Source organism: Vigna umbellata, chromosome 8, assembly GCF_029865625.1.
Source record: "Vigna umbellata cultivar VRB3 chromosome 8, Vumbellata_1.0, whole genome shotgun sequence".
NCBI classification, from domain to species: Eukaryota; Viridiplantae; Streptophyta; class Magnoliopsida; order Fabales; family Fabaceae; genus Vigna; species Vigna umbellata.
Genome location: NC_142172.1, coordinates 21,715,610 through 21,736,410, shown reverse-complemented (window position 1 = coordinate 21,736,410; position 20,801 = coordinate 21,715,610). Strand labels below are relative to the sequence as shown.

General features: G+C 34.8%; 1 protein-coding gene across 2 annotated transcripts; it reads right to left on the bottom strand.

Moving 5' to 3' along the window:
* Positions 1-2,842: 2,842 nt before the first annotated feature.
* On the bottom strand, positions 2,843-19,750 carry LOC124824844 (protein fluG-like). 2 transcript variants are annotated; one of them, XM_088096600.1, is made up of 18 exons: positions 19,505-19,750; positions 18,900-19,151; positions 17,424-17,490; positions 17,197-17,313; positions 17,017-17,122; positions 16,510-16,666; positions 16,326-16,421; positions 16,103-16,151; positions 12,689-12,948; positions 7,252-7,424; positions 6,517-6,637; positions 6,394-6,446; positions 6,181-6,310; positions 5,713-5,858; positions 4,706-4,894; positions 4,279-4,511; positions 3,620-3,756; positions 2,843-3,155 (listed from the first exon to the last, which is right to left on the bottom strand). In XM_088096600.1, exons 1-18 carry the CDS (start codon positions 19,664-19,666, stop codon positions 3,018-3,020), a joined length of 2,586 nt encoding a protein of 861 aa, XP_087952726.1. In that variant the 5' UTR covers positions 19,667-19,750; the 3' UTR covers positions 2,843-3,017. The 2 variants fall into 2 exon arrangements, with proteins under 2 accessions (XP_087952726.1, XP_087952727.1); XM_088096601.1 differs by having other exon boundaries at positions 2,843-3,159; positions 19,505-19,749.
* Positions 19,751-20,801: the final 1,051 nt, after the last annotated feature.

The following is a 20,801-nucleotide window of genomic DNA, read 5'->3' as shown; positions in this document are numbered from 1 at the left end:
AAAATAGATTTTAAATAGACATGGACTAAAGCAAAAATATATCAGTTTGACGTGAATGGATTTTTTTGGGCACCCCTAATCACAAAACATAAATCTCCTCTGTATCTAAAAAAAACTTAAAGGGTAAAATATTTATGGAAATAAAATATTTATAAAAAGGGCAATGGTGTGGACGTCATTATTTAAAATAATAAAACATAAGTATTGCAAAAGTAAAGGGTAACACAAATGATTAGAGTTTTTTTGTTGTGGATTAGTGATCATGTGTTTGATTCTTGTTGTGTATAAATGAGTTGCAATTATTATTATATTAAATGATTGTGTGGTATGATGATATATTTATATTATTTGTTATGTATGATTGAAGTAAAGATGATTGTGATAATCATTCATGATAACTTTTTGGGTGCTTAATGCAGGGTCATTTTCACGTTGCTTGCTTTTGTTACATGCACTAGTGGAAAAAAATAGGTTTCTATGAAGACCTATTATAACAGGTGAAAACCATCAATCATAAACTATCTCACCCATCGACCCAGGTCATCCCGTCTCTACCTCCAACCCAAGCTAATCCATCTCAATTTCATGTCCATGTGAATTAGTTTGACACATGTTCAACTGTTGTCAGCCCCTCCCAACCTTCTTCCTAAGCCAGTCTATCTTGATGTTACGTCTGGGTCGATCCATCTCAACATTGCTGAACCAAGGCCATTCAATCACAATTTCATCTTGGGCAGGCTCGTCTCGACGTTTGGAAAGGCTCGGTCGAATTCTACCAAATTTCATTTGAGGACGACTCGGTTAAATTTTGGCCTTTGTCGACTGTATCGAATTTTGGCAAAAGTTGGCTTAGCTAAAGAGGCCATATTTTGGTAAGAAACGGCTCAACCAAATTAAGTAAAATTTTGGTCGAGGTTGACTTAATGAAATTGAACAAACTTTTAGTCAGGGTCGAACTGATCAAATTGTTTATCTTTAACTAAAATTGTTTATCGTCGGTGTAAGGTAAGGGAAGCTAGATGTTTTATCTTTAACTAAAATTGTTTTGCAAGTTTAGTGGTTATTTTCTTATTAACTTGAGTGAGTATTAATTTGAGTAATTATGCTGTTAGTTAAATTAGATGTGTATTTTATTGTACTTTATTATCTATGTTTGGTATGATGAAATTGGATGTCCTTGCTGTATTGAACGATGTTGGTTCTGTAATTGGATGTTAAGGTGTTGCAATTTTGTTTTGAGTGTGTATCATGAAATGTAAGGATTCAAGAATTTAAGATAAAGAAGTTTTAATGGTGTTTTGAAGAAAGGAGGTGATATCTTAAATGGTGTTATGGTGAAAAAGAATTGATGAACTTGCTGGTTGCAGTTGGGGTTGGTTATACATGTTCAACATTTTAATTGAGAGAGATTTGAGTTAGGAGTGTGGGGTGGTGAATGTGGTCGCCCAACGAGCGTGGTTGCTGAGCAATTGGTCCAAGTTTTGTTTTATTCTTTTCATTATTGTGTCTTGATAACTTTGAGTTATGTTCTGATTCATTGTGGATGAGCCATAAGTATTTATAAGATTATCAGTGATGTTATATATGGAAATTCAATGAGATAGTATGCAATGTGGTATGTAAATAAAGTTATGAAGATGATTATGTATGAGGTGTGATGATGATGTTCAAATAATGTGAGTTGTGGATTTCAAGTATCATGTGGGAAAGGAATTCCAAGGAGGAATATCCTAAGTTGGTTATGTTGTGTTATGTATTAAAGTAGGGGCTCCTGGATTGGGGAATGACCCTGACACTCTCAATAACCCCATTTCGCTTAGAGATAAGTGATTATGTCGTGGAGAGTAGTAGGAGGTCCTAGTTTATGGTCAGTGGTTAGGGCCATAGATGTTTGACGGATTAACCTTGGTGTATGGTATTATTGGTGGTGGTTGAGGATGTGGTTATTATTATTTCTGAGCTAGTTTGCTCCACCATACACGGGTGCAGGTTCCCCATGAGTCCGACATCAATGCATCTATTCGGATAGCAAAAAGGGTTACAAGTGGAATGGACAAATTGCTGTGTTGTTCGATTCATAACATGCGTGTATATTGTCATTGTTTTAAATTATATGTAAAATCTTTTGATACTCTAGCTTACCCTTGCTTTTTTGTAGTTTGTATTTGTTTATTGTTTCTTTTTTGCAATCATCACCTTAGTGGTGTGAGCTTAAGGATATAGTCTTTTCAGTTGGCTCAACGAAAGTTTGGGAGTGAAGCTTGCAATATAGGTAATTACTTTTGTTCTTCAGGTGAATAATTTTATTCATCACAATATGTAGTTCTTGTTCTATCATTATCCATGTAATGTTCATTTTAGTAGTTTTATACTACTAAATTGAGATGTTATACTATTTGACACATTTTCACATCATCGTTATTTGAAACATCAAATAAAATTTGGTTAAAATAATTAAATCTATAGAATTCTAAAAATAAAAAACTAAATTTGGTTAAAAAACTAAATCTATAGAACTAATTTCAATTTTTACTAAATTGGAGAACTAAAAATATATTTAATCCTATAAATTATTAAGAGTAACTCTATGATTATAAGAATATCTTATTTAATAATCCATTAATCAAATATTTGTTTCGAGATTCCTAGTCAAATATTCTACAGTGCTAATATGCTTTTGCACAAAATGAAGACGTTGAGAAAAGAAATACAATTCTCATAAGCATTAGATCAAGTATTTTTTTTTTGTTCGGGTTCTTACAATCTTGCATAAAAATACATTATTTTCCATTTGTATTCTAAAAAATTTATCAAAAACGTAATTTCACTAATTTACACCTGGTGAGCAACAGGCACAGCATAAATTAGTTCATATCTTACTAGAACAATACAAGCAAGGTACATACAATAGATAGTATAAGATACGTATAATAGTTAATACAGGCTGTAAAACAGATACGGTCATAACTGTCTTTACCATGAACCATAAAGCTCAAGTGTAAAAAAAGCAAGTAACATCAAATGGTCATTACGAAGAATTCAGCAGAACTTAAACTGTGCTCAAACCAAACTTGCATTCTACAAAAGGCAACTAGCTTAGTAACGGTGAATGAGTTCCTTGTATGCATCCTTGTGCTTGGTGTAATGCTCAATTTCTGCCTGATAATATAAGTCACATTAAGCATCAAAATTAAGAATGAGGACTAACTTAAAGCCTAAGCAGGTCCATACTTTAGATCTCTTAGATAAAAAGGCCTACAAAAAATTTGATACTAATATATCTCTATTAAATTAATTATAAAATTATGTTTGAGAATGAAATTTAATTAAATTATTATGAATAATTATTAATTTTTTATAATAAATTGTTTTATTAATAAAAAGGCCTTATTCTTATGTTTGATTTATTCCTCTCAAAATTATGATATATTTTAACATGAATAGTTTTATTAGTAAATAAAAAAGTTTTAATCTTAAGATTGTTTTAAACTTCCCAAATCTTTGAGATATGCATGATTCTCCACTTAGCTAATCACTAACCTATGAACCCGCTGCAGAATAGCCAAAACGATATATCTAACATGAAGGGTAAAAGGCATCTACATCGAATACATCATACCTTTCGAATTGCTTTTATGGCAGTTAGCAACTTCTCGCTGATAAATTCCTTAAGGAAGTCATCCTTATGGAGAGCATCCAAAGATTCAGAAAGAGATGCTGGCAATCTCTGAAGGGTTTCCGGGTTTGGATTTGAATCTGTTTCATACATGAAATGAGAGGTTTATATTGATATTTGTAAAGGAACATGAAAGAACCCAGCGAAAATTTATGCAACCGTTATGCAGATTGGTAAAAGGAACATGAAAGAGAAAACGGAAAAAAAAGGCTGCAAATTTGGAATTGAACTTGATAGAAGTAAATAAAATTTAGCATCCACTGTGCTTCCTAGGATTCTGATGAAAAACTCCAATAAGTATTTCACTGCAATTGTATTATTTGATAAAACTGTTGAAAATAATCGCGTGACTAAGTCTCACATTTTGAAAAAATGACAAAATTAAACAACATAAAAGAAAAATGACCCATAAATCTAATATTTCGAATTTTTAGGTTAAAAATGGTATCAGTATCTTATCTAGATTTGATATATATAATCTTCCCTCATGAATATCCCATTATTGGTATCAAAAGCCACTGTTATTCCCAGGCTAACTATTTTAATATTTTGTGCAGCTCATGGTTGATTTAAACATTATAATCAAGGTTATATGATCTTACCAACAGGTTCAGGAAGAGGAAGATGCCTTCGAAGCCCATCAATGCCAGCAGCAAGTATGGCAGCTAAGCCCAAGTATGGATTGGCAGAACCATCAAATGATTTCATCTCAAAGTTGGTGGCTAGACCGTCGAGAGTTCCAGGTGGAGATGAAGCTCGCAATGGAGCCTCCTTATTTTCGTTTCCCCAGAAAAGGTACGCACCACTCCATGTATTGGGTTGCAATCGATCATAACTGCCACGAATTCAGATAACAGTAACATTGCGGCATAATTCCAAAACTTGGTATTTGCAATTTAAAATAACGCTTGTTAGAGAGGGAAAAAAGAATCCTATCTTACTCATAACAACTTAAACTTTATCAACGCTGGCAATATAATGTCATACAATAACATCAGTTTCAGTCAAAACACACAGAATAAGACCAACCTGTTAGGGAGTGGTGCTATAAATGCCAAGATTGAAGGAAGATGTTGTAGAATTCCTGCCATAAATTCTCTTCCCAAAGTTGATATTCCATGCTTAGATGATGTACCAGATCCCATATATACATTTTGGCCATTCCGCCACAAGCTAAGATGAACATGCGATCCAGAACCCATATCATCTAATGCGTACCTAAACAATGTCACGATAAAACTTCTGTTACACCAACAAAAGTAATTTTAACGGTTTCCTTAGATAGTTCATCAGCTGCAATTATGTTTTATTAACTAGTCTATACATAGAATGTTAAATGTTGTTAGTTATGTTTAATGTTTTGTTATAATTAATTGTGTTGGGGGATTACAAAAGTTAGGAGTGATTCTTAGTGTTAATTATGTCTTGTAATAGAGTTCATTAATTATGTTTTGTTTGTAGTTGTGTTTAAGACTTGAAGCTGAAAGGCCATGAGTTAAGGTCTAAGTGTTGATGTATTCTTCAAAAGCTAGTGACAGCAAGTAATAACATTAGAGCATCTTTCCAGAAAGACTTGTTGTCAACATACACCACTAGAGCATATATGATATGTGACTTTATGTTAGATTGTAAAAGAATGGACTTTTAATAATTTTATGATAAAAGAAATGATTGTATACAAATTTACTGAAGTTATATATTTTAACATTTTAATCAGGATATTTTAAAGTGGTAGTAAGAGAAATGGTCCTGAAGTATAACTATTGTGTCTTGCTTAGATATTGTTATGATAGTGTATATTCAAATCATGAGGGTACTTTTATCAACACAGTAACACAATCAGGAATATTCTCCATAGAAGAAACAAGCAGGGGCTCCTTTTACAACATTATCGCCATACAATTGTGTCCATATGGTGTCAAATATGCTGGCACAGTCTTTAAAGCAGCTCTGAAATGCTACTTTGTTATTCTCTGTCGTTCAAAAATCTGAATACAAAGATATCATATAAAACTAAGACAAACTTTGCCACTTACTTTGGAATAAAAGTTGCTAGCAAGCCATGCTTTCTGGCAATTGCCCTAACAACTTCACGGGTGAAAATTAAGTTGTCTGCTGCTTTAGTGCAAATGGTATACTTCAAAACCACCTCAAACTGACCTTTAGCAGCTTCACAGTGTATCTAGGATATTACAAGAAAAGGTTAAGCTTAAAAAGTGGGCTGCAGCTTGAAAAGAAGTATCAGACAATGTCTGAAAACATGCTATAAAGGATAATCCTTATGAGGACTTGGTCATGCTTAAACCCCCAAATTATTCATAATTGATGGGCTTTTCAGAGCTTACGCTCAGTTTCAAGAATATAGTGTTGTGGTAGTGCGCTGTTAATCACTCTATTACTCTGGGTACAGGGTGTATTAGGTTTACCTTAATCTGGTTTCATTTGTGAAAGAAATCTTCAGAAGATAAGAATAGTATAATTGATCATGTTACAATTCCTTTTACCTGTTCAACTGCAATTCCCAAGGAATGAAGAGAATCAACAACTTCATGAAGTACGGGAGAAGCAGCATCAAATGCTGATGTGGAGCAGTATGGACTCGAGTCAAATGGCACCCATTCCTCTTTACCTTCCCTGAATATTTTTTCACCACATTTTTAACAAATTGTCTGTAATTTGCATTATTCAGATCACAGAGATAACATTATATAACATACCTTTTTAGCATCTTTAAGAGAATAAATTCATTCTCAAATCCTGCATTCATTTCCTGGAAGTGGAAGCAGAAAAAGTTAAACATCCTATACTTCTCAACAGATAAGATGAACTCAACTTCGTACCAAGTCAAATTCATCTTTCAGAATTTTAGAAGCTCTTCTTAGGACATCTCTTGGACAATATTCCCAAGCTTCACCAGGTTTAACACACATATCAGCTAAAACCATTTCATCTTTTTTATTCCTATTCAAAAGAGAGATGCATTAGTTAACAAAATTGTATCTATCTTATGAAGAATATATTTCTGAAAAAAAAAAAAAACTACAGCTTAAGATGATTTCCCTTCCAGAAGACACTTGATCCATGCAATGATGCAATTACTATTTACTTAATAAACAAGGCAACAATTAAATACAAAATTTATTTAACAGAAAGAAGAAAAGAAAAGAAATAAGATAAACAAAACATGAGCAGTAAAATAATTTCTGATATAAAATGAAATGAGAAACAGACACATGTAAAAGAAAAATATAGGATAATAATCCAAAAATATCTGGTCACAGCTTCAATGACATAGATAACAAAATGGTAGTTGCCAATTGAGAGAGGGAAACTGGAAGGCTCATTGTTTCGACTTCTTCATACAATTCATAAAGACTGAAAACGGTTATAATGCGCATAAACAAGTATATCTTACATTGGCAAGGAGAGACTTTAAATGGAAACAAATTTTCCTTTCAGTTTTTCCCTCGTTAATTAATTGGAGAACATTATATGTTTGATAACTTGAGAATCAATTGAAAAAGAAGTTTAATTTATGAAAAAGCTCATATCCTGTAAAGAAAAGCAGTACTTACCAGGGAATTCTCCTTAGAGTAGACAAATCAGGCACTAATCTTGTTTCACCAACTGCAGTTAGACCAGACCCCTCTGCAGGTCCATCCATTTGAGAAGAGAATCCCATAACCGCAAACGCTAAACCAACCCCGTTCTTAACAACCACATCATTGAAACGCTTTTTAGGAACAGCCTGAAATAAAACACAACTCCATCTCAAGATGTAATTTTAAGAAAAGAATTTATAAACCAGCTGAACCGAACTTTTCCAGGCCTGTACAGCCAGAAGTTCAAGTTCCTAAAGACAAAAAATTTGCAAGCCCAGTATGTGCACAAGGAATGAGAGATGCAGCATTAGAACTTCCAAGAAAGTGATTCAGTATTCTGTTTTTCAAGTTTTAGAACAAAAGGTGAAAGGACGGCAAAGTGTAAAAAACATTTAATGTGATTTCTCATTATATTTGCATTTGGAGATAATGTCTCAGTCAATTCAGTGGGGAGGGGGACATTTTCATTTTATTTTTTCACTTGTGACATAAACCTGAAGTCAGTCAACTTGTTTCCGAAATTTCTCTAGAGATTGAAAATGTATCTAGCATCCAACATTATTTCTGAGTACTTTTATGTTCACTGTGTCAACAATAATGCAATTGAAACTTTGTCTTAGTGCAAAACGATAGCAAGTATTCTGTTGGAAGTCTCACATCTACTAGAGATAAGGTCAATTCATAGTTTATAAGTGGGTGCAAACCTCACCCTACAAGCCGGTTTTGTGGGGTTGAGTTAGGCTTAAAGTCCACTTCTAATATGGTATCAGAGCCATGGTTAGAGCCTATCCTAACGAGTTCTATGTGGGCATTCTATTCTTCTATTCCACCCGTTATCGGGCCGTTATCGGACCATCCAATTTCTACTATCACGTACGAGATATCTATACCTCGGCGTGAAGGGGGTGTGTTGGAAGTCCCACATCGACTAAAGATAAGGCCAATTCATAGTTTATAAGTGGGTGCAAACCTCATCCTACAAGCTAGTTTTATGGGGTTGAGTTAGGCTTAAAGTCCAGGTGGAGATGGATAAGAAAAAGACTTCCGCTTCTAATATAACTTGGTGTCAGAGCTCCTGATCTTGGGGCTCGATTCCGCTGCAACAAGTCGCACCGCCGTCGCTGTTCGACCACCGCCGCTGCCGTCGTCGCCGATTGGGGTCGTTGATAGGGCAAAAAGGTGCGCCCAACACCGGCGATCAAAAGGCCGGAAGTCGCTCCGTGAGAGGAGCCGCCACACACCGCCATCGTCGCCGGCACGTGTAGCCCTCGCGCCCACCTCCGGCGAGACCCACTCGTCGCCGCCGCCATAGACAGGGTCGCTGGAGCCCCTTGAGTCTATTCCTAGGGTCGGTGACGACTCATTTTGGCTGTATTTGAGTAGATCTGAGTTTTAAGTTTTGCTCCTTTCTTCTCGGTGTGACCCACTGGCCGTCGCCGCCACAGAAGAGTCACCGGAGCCTCCTAACTCTATTTTTAGGATTGGTGACGACCCGTTTGGCCTTTATTTGAGTAGATCTGAGTTTGAAGTTTTTGCTCTTTTTTTCTTGGGTACGGGATGTCTGAAGAAAAAAGTATTCCTTTGGGGGTACCTAATGACCTACCAAATATAGGAAGTACCTCTTGGTTGGATGGTCAGAATTACTTGCAATGGAGCTAATTTATTCTAAGGATTCTCAAGGGTTGTTCAAAACTTGATCACATAGATGGAGGAGCACCAGGACCAGACGATCCTCATTTCAATTTGGGACAAGGAAGATTCATTAATTATGACTTGGATGTGGCAATCCATGATTCCTGAGATAAGGAAAAATTATAAGTTTCATTCTTCTGCAAAAGAAATATGGCATGATTTACAGAGTACTTTTTCTTTAAAAAAGGATCTTGCTGCTTACTATGACCTCAAGAACAGGATATTTAATACAAAACAGGGCTCCCTTTCCGTATCAGAATATCACGAAATCCTGAATGGTCTTTGGATGGAACTCGATCACATCCAAACAATAAAGATGTGTAAAACAGATGCTGCCGCTCTTGCTGAATTCATTGAAGGTGAAAAAATCTTTAAATTTCTCCAGGGCCTGAATCATGAGTACGACCGAATCCGGGTTCAAATTTTTGGAAGAGAAAAATTACCACCCCTGTCAGAAGTTTTTTTTATGGTAAGAGGAGAAGAAACTCGGATCCTTCATTTAGAGTTTGATGACCAAAGCAACACACAAATCATGAGTCAACAAGCTACATCTGAGACGTGGGCAAAATCTCAAATATGGTTACATCATCAAAGGCTTGGGCATCCTTCATTTAGTCTTATCAAGTCCTTGTTTCCCATTTGTTTACCAAGGAGTCTGTTGAGTCTTTTAATTGTGATATTTGTCAATTTCAAAACACCATCGTGCATCTTATCCTATTAGTAATAAAAAGAGTATTTCTCCATTTTATTTAATTCACTCTGATGTTTGGGGTTTTGTCATAGATTCTATTTCCGGAGTCAAATGGGTCAAATGGTTCGTTACCTTTATTGACGATTGTACCCGTGTCACGTGGACATACCTTATGGAAAATAAATCCGAAGTTTTTCAAATTTTTGTTAATTTTTTCCGTCTTGTCCAAACTCAATTTGGAAAAAATATCAAAAGAATTAGGTCTGATAATGGTACTGAATATGTGAATCATGAATTTCTCAATTTTTTGTCTCATAATTGTATTGTTCATCTTCTTGAAGTAACTAAACCTCTTCTTTTTCAAATGTTTGTTCCAAAAAATTACTGGGGAGAAGTTGTGTTAACTGCCACATATCTCATCAACAGGGTACCCACTCGTATCTTAAATGGCATTAATCGTATAGAGTCTCTATTGTCTTTTGTTCCTTCTTCTTCCCTAATAACAAGTCTACCTAGTCGAGTCTTTGGATGTGTTGTTATTGTTCCCTCTCATCATCCTAAACGTGGTAAATTAGATCCCAGAGCTCTTAAATGTGTCTTTATTGGGTATCCTTCTAATAAAAAAGGGTACAAATGTTATCATCCTCAGAGTCGTCGTGTCTTTATCACCATGGATGTCACCTTTCATGAAACAAAATCCTTTTATGACAGTCCACCACTCCAGGGGGAGAAAGCACTTGAAGTGGATGAACTCTCCTTCTTGTCATTACCATGTTTGTCTTTGCAGGATGCCCAAGACCTGAGCAATGAAGCTACCATAGTCCACAGTGAGGAAGAAGAGGAAGACAGATTTTTTGGCAAAAAATATGAAAGAAGAGAACAACCCACTTCGACTCTCGAGCAAGAAAAATTGTCTAATCCGGAGGTGAGTATTCCTAAAGATATCAATGAGGAAGAGGTAAGTATTACTGAGGACTTACCCATTGCATTGAGAAAGGGAAGAAGATCATGTGCTAAATATCCTATTTCTCAGTATGTTTGCACTAACAATCTCTTTGATAAGCACAAAAGTTTTATTGCTGCCATTGATGCCACAGAAATTCCTACCTCAATCCAGGAGGCCATGAAACTTGAACATTGGAATCAAGCCATGAAAGAAGAGATGAATGCATTAGAAAGAAATTCAACTTGGGAGATTGTTGATAAGCCAAGAGACAAGAAGGCAGTAGGGTGTAGATGGATATTCACAGTGAAACATAAGGCAGATGGGACAATAGAAAGATATAAAGCTAGATTGGTGGCAAAAGGATATATACCCAAACCTATGGGATTGATTATGAGGAGACATTTGCCCCAGTGGCAAAGATGAGTTCGAGTTATTCTCGCTTTGGCTGCCCATTTTGGATGGGACTTACACCAGTTGGATGTGAAGAATGCCTTTCTTCATGGAAATCTAGATGAGGAAGTGTACATGGAGATTCCCCCGGGTTTTGAAGTGAAAAATGAAAGAAACAAGGTATGACTCCTGAAGAAAGCATTGTATGGTCTTAAGCAATCCCCTAGAGCATGGTTTGGAAGATTTACAAAAGCAATGGTTTCCTTGGGATACAGACAAAGCCAAGGAGATCATACTCTATTCATAAAGCACTCTTCTACAGGTAAACTCACTCTATTGCTTGTCTATGTGGATGATATGGTTATTGCAGGAGATGATGAAACAAAAAAATTGGCATTAAAAGAAAAATTGACAGCTCAATTTGAAATGAAAGACCTAGGAAAACTCAAATATTTTCTTGGAATAGAGGTTGCCTACTCCAAGAACGGAATTTTCATTTCCCAAAGGAAATATATACTTGATTTCCTCAAAGAAACATGAAAGCTAGGATGTAGAACCTCAACAGTTCCTATAGAACAGAATCACAGAATTGGAAGTGAAGAAAGTGCTCCTGTAGTAAAGGCCGAATATCAGAGATTGGTGGGAAAATTGATTTATCTATCACACACAAGACCAGACATTGCTTATGCAATTAGTGTAGTGAGCCAATTTATGCATGATCCAAGAGAGAGACACATGCAAACAGTTGACAAAATTCTCCAATACTTGAAGTCAAGTCCAGGAAATGGGCTATTATTCAAAAGGGAAGACACATTGACTATAAAGATATATACTGATGCTGACTATGCAGGTTCTATTACTGACAGAAAATCAACTTCTGGAGATAGTCTGGTAACATGGAGAAGCAAAAAGCAAGATAGAGTATCCCGTTCTAGTGCAGAAGCTGAATTTCGAGCCCTTGCTCAAGGAATGTGTGAAGGACTCTGGATGAAAATCATTTTGGATGATCTTAAAGTCAAAGTGGAACACCCGGTGCAACTACACTGTGACAATAAGTCTGCTATGAGCATAGCCCATAATCCAGTACAACATGACAGAACCAAAGACATTGAAATTGACAGACATTTCATCAAAGATAATCTTGATAGAGGCTTTGTGATTACAACTCATGTTCCTACAAAACTTCAAATAGCATATATTTTTACAAAAGGGCTTCCTCTGGGTAGATTTCAAGATCTTGTAGGCAAGTTGGGAATGATTGATATTCATTTACCAACTTGAGGGGGAGTGTTGTAATTTGAGATAATATCTTTAGAATCTTCCTAATTAGAGGAAATAGATACATAATCTTTTAGTTTATTTTATTTTATTTTTCCTAGTTTCTCTATTTCCCTTTTCAGGAGAACTAGATTATTACAAATAGAGGGTATGAGAATGTATTTTTTATGATTGAGAATAATAAAATAAGTCTTATTTTCAACTTATTCTTTTCTAGGATAGATTTCATCTTTTTCTCTTGCCACACGATTTCCAAGAAAAAAACATGAAACTAACTATATACAATATGATTGGCATGAGAACCACGCAATTTAGATTGATTCCAAATGTAAACAGAATAAAAAATGGACCTAAAATTAGAAAACTCAAAGAACAATGAAATAAAAAGAAAAAAGCCCTTGAGGGTGACTCACACGACATCTGTGTTGTCCAACACCATCAACCCACATGACACGAACAAGTGAGACATCAATGTCTAAGTCACCACTCAAATTTTGGGACAAATTACTATGTGAATTGATAACCCTGTTAGCTGGAGTAATCTTGTAGAAATGAATTGCATTTCTTGCAAAGATGTCCTTTGCAGCTTCCACAGCTTCAGGAACTGAGAGATCACCATCAATGCATGCATCATGTAGAACAGAGAAAACAACTTCACGAGACTTCTTTGCACCTGTAAAAGAATAACTCATAGCTTTAACCAGTAATATTTACACCATGAGTTAAAAAATTTCAAAATCAGCAAAAGCCACAAAGAGATAATGTTGTTCTCATTTTTCATAGACAAGAAATTCAAGCATTAATTCATGACATCAAGTTGTGCATCACATTCTAATCCTAAGGTTTCAAAAGAAGTTACGAGCTAAAATATATTCAAAGGCTCATAAGTTGAAATCATCATAAAATCTTAAATATGATATATCCATCTACGCCTTTGAAGTTAGCACATTACATGCACCTTGGGAGTTTCCAGCATTAGCGTTGTTAAGAACTAGACTTTAGGTCTAATTTAACCTTACAAAATCAGCTTGTAAGGTGAGGTTTGCACCCACTTATATAATGTAAATTAGTGTTATCTCTAGCCGATGTGGACTTCATACCATGTCAAGAAGTGGACTTTAAGCCTAACTCAACCCTAACGTTAGCATTGTTAAGAACTGGACTTTGGTTTGCACCTACTTATATATTGTAAATTGACCTTTCTTTTGTTAATGTGGGACTTCATACCATGTTAAGAATTGACCTTATTACTACTTCTTATGTTCCATATGTGCAACAGTTAGCAAATCTATTTACCAAAAGTCATCCATAGAATGATTTCATGATCTCACAACCAAGTTGGGAATGACATCCTTATAGCACCAAACACAGAAATAGAGACAAAGGTGAAATAATTTGTTATTGCTCACTCTCTCTTAACGAAACAGAGGAGAAGAAAAAAAAACTCCACAAATCATATACTCTGACCTCACTCCCAATTTCCCAAAATTCTCATACCCCTTACACGTGCTCCCCCTCTCCTCTATATTCTCCCTTTCTCTCCCCTCCAAAACCGAGAAAGAATCTTTCGGTTAAGATCATAATCATTGGGTGTGTGCTTGTGATCCCCAGAGAATGGGTTTCCACTTCTTTCTTTCATAAACCTTAATGAACTTTCCACATCCATTCACCAACTTGAGGAGCAGGGTGGAGGGAAGGGGATGTTGGGGTGTGGGAAGTGTTATTAATAGAATACTAAGTGTATTGTTAGATGTTGGAAGATTCTAGAGATCACTTTGTAATCAATACTTCAGGGTTAGAATTCTCTATATACAGATGTTGATATATTGTTTCAAATAAATTTATTGAATAAAATCTTCTCTCATTCAGAAGAATCCTTTTCAAGTGAAGGATAACAGTTAGTTGTGACAGGGAATGCTTGTGTGAAAAGAAGTAATTCCTTTGTATTTTGGTGCTTGCGTTATGAGTGGATAATTGTTGAATAATACATAAAGGGTTAGATTCTGAAGGGATATAACGAAAAGTTGACTATGTTTGATAGGCAAGGGAAAAAGAGAGGGGTCAGGAAAGTATACTGTAGGAAGAGAAATAAAAATAGAAATAATTAATTGGTTAACAGTTGGTTGTTATGTGAAATGAGATGGAGACTTTTTGTAAAAGTCTATATATTGTCATGTATAAGAGAGGAGAAGGGGGAGTGAAAATTTGTAGATTGAGCTTCAGCCCTTTGTGAAGGGACCCTTGGAGGAGAGAGTGCTCTCCTATTTTTGTGTTCTTTTCAGTAGTTTCAATGAAGAAATATTACTCTTCTTTCTCTTGTCAGTTTTGGGTTCCTATCAATGTTGGAAAGATGGGCCAGAGAACAAGGAAAGGTTGTTGTAGAATTCAAAGTAGATTTGTCTATTATGAAAGAAAGCTACCGAACATCAAAGAAGTGAAAGAAGGTGGGGAGAATTCAGTCAACAACAATGACGAGAAGGAAGAAAGATATGTGCATGGTATCAGATTTGATTAAGAGGGAGAAATATTGTTGAGGTCACGGGCTATACAGGTGGAATTTCCCACATTCGAAGGAAGTGATCCATTAGAGTGGATAGCAAGAGCTGATTTTTTTTTTGAACTGCAGAATTTCACTCAAACGGAAAATTAAATTTGGTTATCATTAGTATGGGAGGAAACACAAGTCACTAGCTTGAATTTTGGCATCAGATCCAAGAACCCATATCGGGAAGAGTTTCCAACATGTTGAATACATGATTCAGAGGTAGGGACAATAGTACTGTGTTTGAAAGATTAGCAGCCATAAGACACAATGGAAAGGTGGACGATTACACCTAGGAGTTTGAAATATTGGCATCACAAGCTCTATATATACATAACATAAACTCTTGGGATATTTCTATGCAGGGTTGCAAGCTAATATCTAGAATCGAATTAAGTGACCTGATCCAAAAAATTTGATTTGAGTCATGGAAATTGCACAGGATGTGGAGGAAGCTATGAGAGACTCTGATAGGTTTCTTTGATAAAGAAATCTATACATTCCTCCCACACCACACACAATCGCACAGAAAAGAAAAAAAACTGTATATTTCTTCTATAACCAGTAACAATGTACACACACAAGGCCTTCACAGGAGCTCTCTCCCTCCAAAGGATAAAGACGTCCTGTCTATACAAAAGAATTAACAAAACTGAAAAATATACAAGAGTTCCTCAGCCTCTTAAATAGTCTCCCCTCCCTCTAACTAACAGTTACTAACAGTTACAAACACCTCAGTATCCTCCTAACCCCTTAACCCTATTAATTCTTTTTCCTCCTCTCATAGACTTTTAGTATTCTACCAGATTCACATTAGGTAGATGGTTCTTCACACCAGATACTACATCTAGTTTTCGGTATCAAGGAGGAAGTGGGATAGTTTCATGTGCATATACCTACAAAAGTATTGGTAATATCCAAGCTTCAACTGGCATAGACAACAACGTGTGGATGAGGACACCAAACACAACATATGGATCAAGAGTTGGAGGAAACAAAACCATAGGGCTAAGAAACTGTTAAGCAGGAAAGTAATGAGAGGAGTTGGAAAGTATATTATAAGAAGTTTAAAAATAAAAGTAGTTAGTCGTTACATAGGGACTAAGACTTTCTGAAAAAGTCTATGTATATTTTCCTCGGGTGTGGCCAACATAGGTGTAGAAATTTTAAGAGTCAGCAAAGGAAACTGCATATGTTATGGGACAAGTAGAGTAAGATACTTAAATACCACAACAAAGCATTTAAGTATAATATTTATATTAGGTGTAATAGTATATTAACCAACCTAAGTAAAATGTTTCAGGAAATGCATAGCCATTAGTACTGAACATCACCTGCATTGCAAAGTTTATTCTCGTGAGACATCAAATGCCGTGGCCAGAAAGTCGTTATCTTGTGATTTACATGTTTCATTGGATAACCCAATTCAAGAAGATTCTAATTTCATTATAAAATTCTTATTCCTTTGCAATTTACACATAACATTCAATTTATTTTGTTATAGCCACCTTATTTAGTGGAGCCAATTCTAATAGCTCTTTCATTGAAGAAATCATCCCATGTACACTCAACTTTGGAATTGCCAGCCCAAAATCAAGGTAGACCTGAAAGAGAAGATTGTGCTACATGCCAGTTATCCAGTAACTCAAATATACTAATACCAAGCCATTGATTGAGTTGTAAAATGTTTGCCTGTGAGTAAACAGAGGCTAGATATGACGCTTCCCTTGAGAATGGATAGGATGCATGCAAAAGCACAATCCGAGACTTTGAATATCTCTTGTCCTCAAGAACTGCACGTAGATGAAGAGGATTGGAGAGTCGCATATCCAAATCTTTATCCCCAAACCTATCGAACAAAAGAACAAATTAGTATCCTAAAGCTGGGAATAAGAAAAGAAAACGTATCTTTAACATTTAGGAAAAGTGTGGTAGATCCTAGAAGTGGACAAGACGCAAACTAATTTCACCTAACTAACACCTGTGATGTTTTGAGACCAAAATGTAAGATAGTCACAGCTCAATATGCTTTGTTGTTCAAGTAACCTTACTAACAAGGTTCTGTTAAGCACATAGAAATCAAAGTATTTCAATTTATGCTAGCTGAGTAATTTTTTGAAATTCCAAAATATATTTCCCCCAAAATACTCGGATATCATTATATGTAAAAGTATCAAACAATTTAAAATTATCCAATACCCCGTGTGTATCTGCATTGGCAGGTCATAGGATTGAGCAACTTCCAAACTTCGTAAGAAGATGTAGTCAATAAGATTTTTGTTTGCAATACGGACAGGCTTCCCAGCTGAAAGTAAAGAAAGATGAGAAAGAATATCCTGAAACAGATTATATTAAAATAAACCTGCACACTATACTCACCAATCAATGTTTGCCTTAGTCCCTCCTCAGCATCGTTATTAGTAACATTAGTGTTGATTTCTAAGCCACTGCGGTATGCAGCTATGCTTTTCAATCCAAAGATCTCACCAGCAACTGTAACAGCGTCGCTAAGGAATACAGCTAAAATATTATATTCTAATACAGCTAAAGAAGAATTGCTTCATGTGTGTGGAGGGAGATAGAGAGAAAAACATATAAAGGATATGATTTCAACTTTGAGAGAAATGCTTTAGTAAATGAATCCACAGTCCAAGAAGATCCATCGGGCAGGCCCTTCAACATAATATTTATATATAAGATAATATAACAACAAGGTGAATGAGAACGACCGAGAGGTAGAACATAAATAAGACTGAAAATAGACGGATGCAATTAAACAGGAGTTTGCAAAATATACAGTTGAACAATTACATATTCCTAACAATCAGCACTGGCCTTGATTCACAGCCTTCTTCTGATGAGAATAATTTCCCAAATAAAATTTAATTTCTTCACATTTGCTAAATTCACTTTTAGACTCAACTGCCACATAATAGTCTCCACTTCGGGGTGAGAAAATGATTAACTGATGGCAATTGGAAGGAGATGTCTGGAAATCACAATAAGAAAAAGCACCAAAATTAAGAATGTCACCGAAGTTTCTGTAAGACCTTCACTTGCATTAACAAGCTATAGTTATAGCCATCAAGCATTGTAGAGAATCCATCTTCTATTGATAAATTCTGGTTCTGGCGGAAAGCAAATAACTTTCTGGCCTGTTATCATGATGGGGTGTCTTGGACATTTCAGCCTCCCATAGACTAAGGATCAAAATTCTCTTTTTTTTTTCAAGTCAAATACTATAGGATCTTAAAATGTTGGGGAAAAAACACTTATTAGTTCCTTCCTTCCTTTTCTCCCTCGAAGAGTATATGTGTGAGTAGATGTTTAACACTCAAATTTCGAAAAATCCAAACCGAAGATGTGATATAAAGTTGATTAAATTATAATTGAATTGGAAATGAATTTGGATTGTCTGTTGGGTTTTTCTATGTTGTTCCTCTGTTATACCTTCAAAATATATTGATGGATACTAATTTTGATGTTTTAAAATATATTAAAAAGAATTTTAATATACTAATATAGTATATTTTTAATGTTCAGCAGAAGACAACACCAAAAAGCTGAGTAGAGAATTGGGCTCAAATCTCCTTTCCAACAAAGACTAAGGAATCTCTATTTAAAGACTTTTCTCTGATAAGTTATGCATAACGTAATTTGCCAAAACACTTTAAGTTCTATAAATAGCTAAGCAGATGAAGCCTTTGAAATGGATGCACATATTGTGAAAGTCCATATGCAAACTACTGGTCCAGAATGAACCTTGCAAAACACAAACGTATTTCTCCTCATTTCAAGAGTTCTGTTTTTTCCTTAATTCTATAAAATGCTTGCACAGAAAGGAAGTAACACAGATGTCTGAAAATTTGAAGGCCTAACCCTCTAACTTCAACAGTAGAGAAGGGCTTTGGATATAGTATTGTCTTTAGTGCATATATAATGACGTGGAAAAAAACAGTAACATTAAACGAATACCAGAGTAGGATTTTTTGTCCCCAAGAAATACTGTAATGAAATTTTACCTAAGATACCTAATAATCATGATAATGCAAATTAAAAGTGCCTTTGTGCTCGTATCTCACCTCATCGAGGATTTCCTCGGCCAATCGTTCAATTCTTAAGATTCTACCAACAAAAGGTATAAAACTCTTGTGCCATTCTACATCATGCTTTTTGTCCAATTGTAAGCCATCATCAATAAGTATGGCAGCTATTCTTGCAGCTTTAAAGCATGATGAGCTGATGGATTGCAATCCAGATACTCTACGGTATTCTTCAACACCTTGCAAGGATATCTCACATCTATACAGCTCAGCAATGTCTCTTAAATTTCTCTGTTATATTAACATGACAAAATAGGCTGTTACAATAAGATTCAAGCCAGACTGAGAATAAAGTTCCTCAAATAATTTTTTTATCATATTTTAGCAAATATAAGTTGAAGAGTAAAGTAATGCACGAGTGCTGAAATCACCATCAAATTCACCGACACTCTGAAGCAAGGAAACAGCACCTTGACTCGTGTAAGCACCTTGAATTGCTTACACATATGACTCGATGTCGCTCAAAGTTTGCGAGACATAGCAATTAAATATAATTTGAAATGCAGAAGGAAATATTGTTCTTGAGACAGCAATAGAAGGTTGATGAAAGAAAGTTAGAGAGTAAATTGTAAAGGCGAAGTTACCTTGAAAGAAAGAGACTTGGGTGAGAAAGTTAGCGCTTGACCATTGGCCTCAGAAAAGGCGTGGATGAAGGAAAGGTTTGAGTGAAGAGAAACTATATTGTGAGCATGAGCGTCCACTAGTTCCACCTCCTCCACCGCTTTTCTCAACTCACTCGTATCCATTCTCTCTCTGTTTTTCAATGTCAACTCTGCTTCTCACTTCAGAACTCGCTGCTTAGTGCCATATGCAACTATTATAAACACCGTTGGAGTTCGGACTTTGGGGGAGACAGATATAATATATAATAACATTATTATTATTATAAACTTCTTTTAAACTTATTGTTATTATAAACTTATATATTTTCTTAAGAGTATATTATTTTTATGTAATAAGAATATGAATAAACATCACCATATATGTTTCCAAGGGTGACATAACCTTAATAAAAGGAACTGAAATTTCTTAATTTACGTTTCGAAATCATATTTATAAACTAGACGAAAAATAATTATGGAAACATTTCCTTTCCATTATAAATTTTTAACGGATTTTAATTGATAATAAAAGTATAAAGATTATGTATAAAATAAATCTATGATAATAAAATGTGTGAATAAAATTAAATGATAAAACTAGTAAAAATTGAAAATCTATAAAGTGAAATACTTACAAAATATAAAATATAAAAGTTAAATATGATTTTAGTATTTAAATTTATATGTAAAATTGAATAGTTGCTTTATTTCAGAGAAACCAGTTTTTTTATATTTTTACTAACACGTGTTATATATAAATAATTCAAATATTAATTTAAAATATAATATTTAACATGTAAAACCAATTTTGCCTGAGTAAAATGATGAAAAATTCCAATTTTGCATAGATAAATGTTGTACAATAATATCTATATATATATAATCTTTATGGCCCAGATCCTATTGATATTACAGAGTATCCTATGTACGGATATTTAATGCAGCATATTATAAATATATACCAGTTTGACTCTCTCTATAGTAATTAATTGTATTAATTTAGTTGGGACTTGCGATTTGCACAGAGAGAGACACGTGGACATGTAAATGTTGGATAATTTTCTTAAAACGTTACACGTGATAAAATGGGTTATAACTGTAGGCTTATTCAGACTACCACACAAGTTTAGATTAACTCGGTTTGAAAAAATATAAATTTTTATATTAGTTTTCAATTTAATCCATTTAAAAATCGATTTATTCGAATTTAACTCGTAATAAGATGAGTTGGTTTATCAATTAACTAAATTTAATTTAATAATGTATTATTTTGTATTTT

What these genes read in the sequence shown, in the direction of transcription:
- LOC124824844 (XM_088096600.1), bottom strand. Translation starts at nt 19,666, where the DNA reads ATGGATACGAGTGAGTTGAGAAAAGCGGTGGAGGAGGTGGAACTAGTG. An exon ending in TTGGACAACACAGATGTCGT is followed by an intron (nt 7,425 to 12,688) that starts GTGAGTCACCCT and finishes GTTTTATTTCAG; the next exon opens with GCTGTTCCTAAAAAGCGTTT. An exon ending in TGGGAATTGCAGTTGAACAG is followed by an intron (nt 5,859 to 6,180) that starts GTAAAAGGAATT and finishes GTAATATCCTAG; the next exon opens with ATACACTGTGAAGCTGCTAA.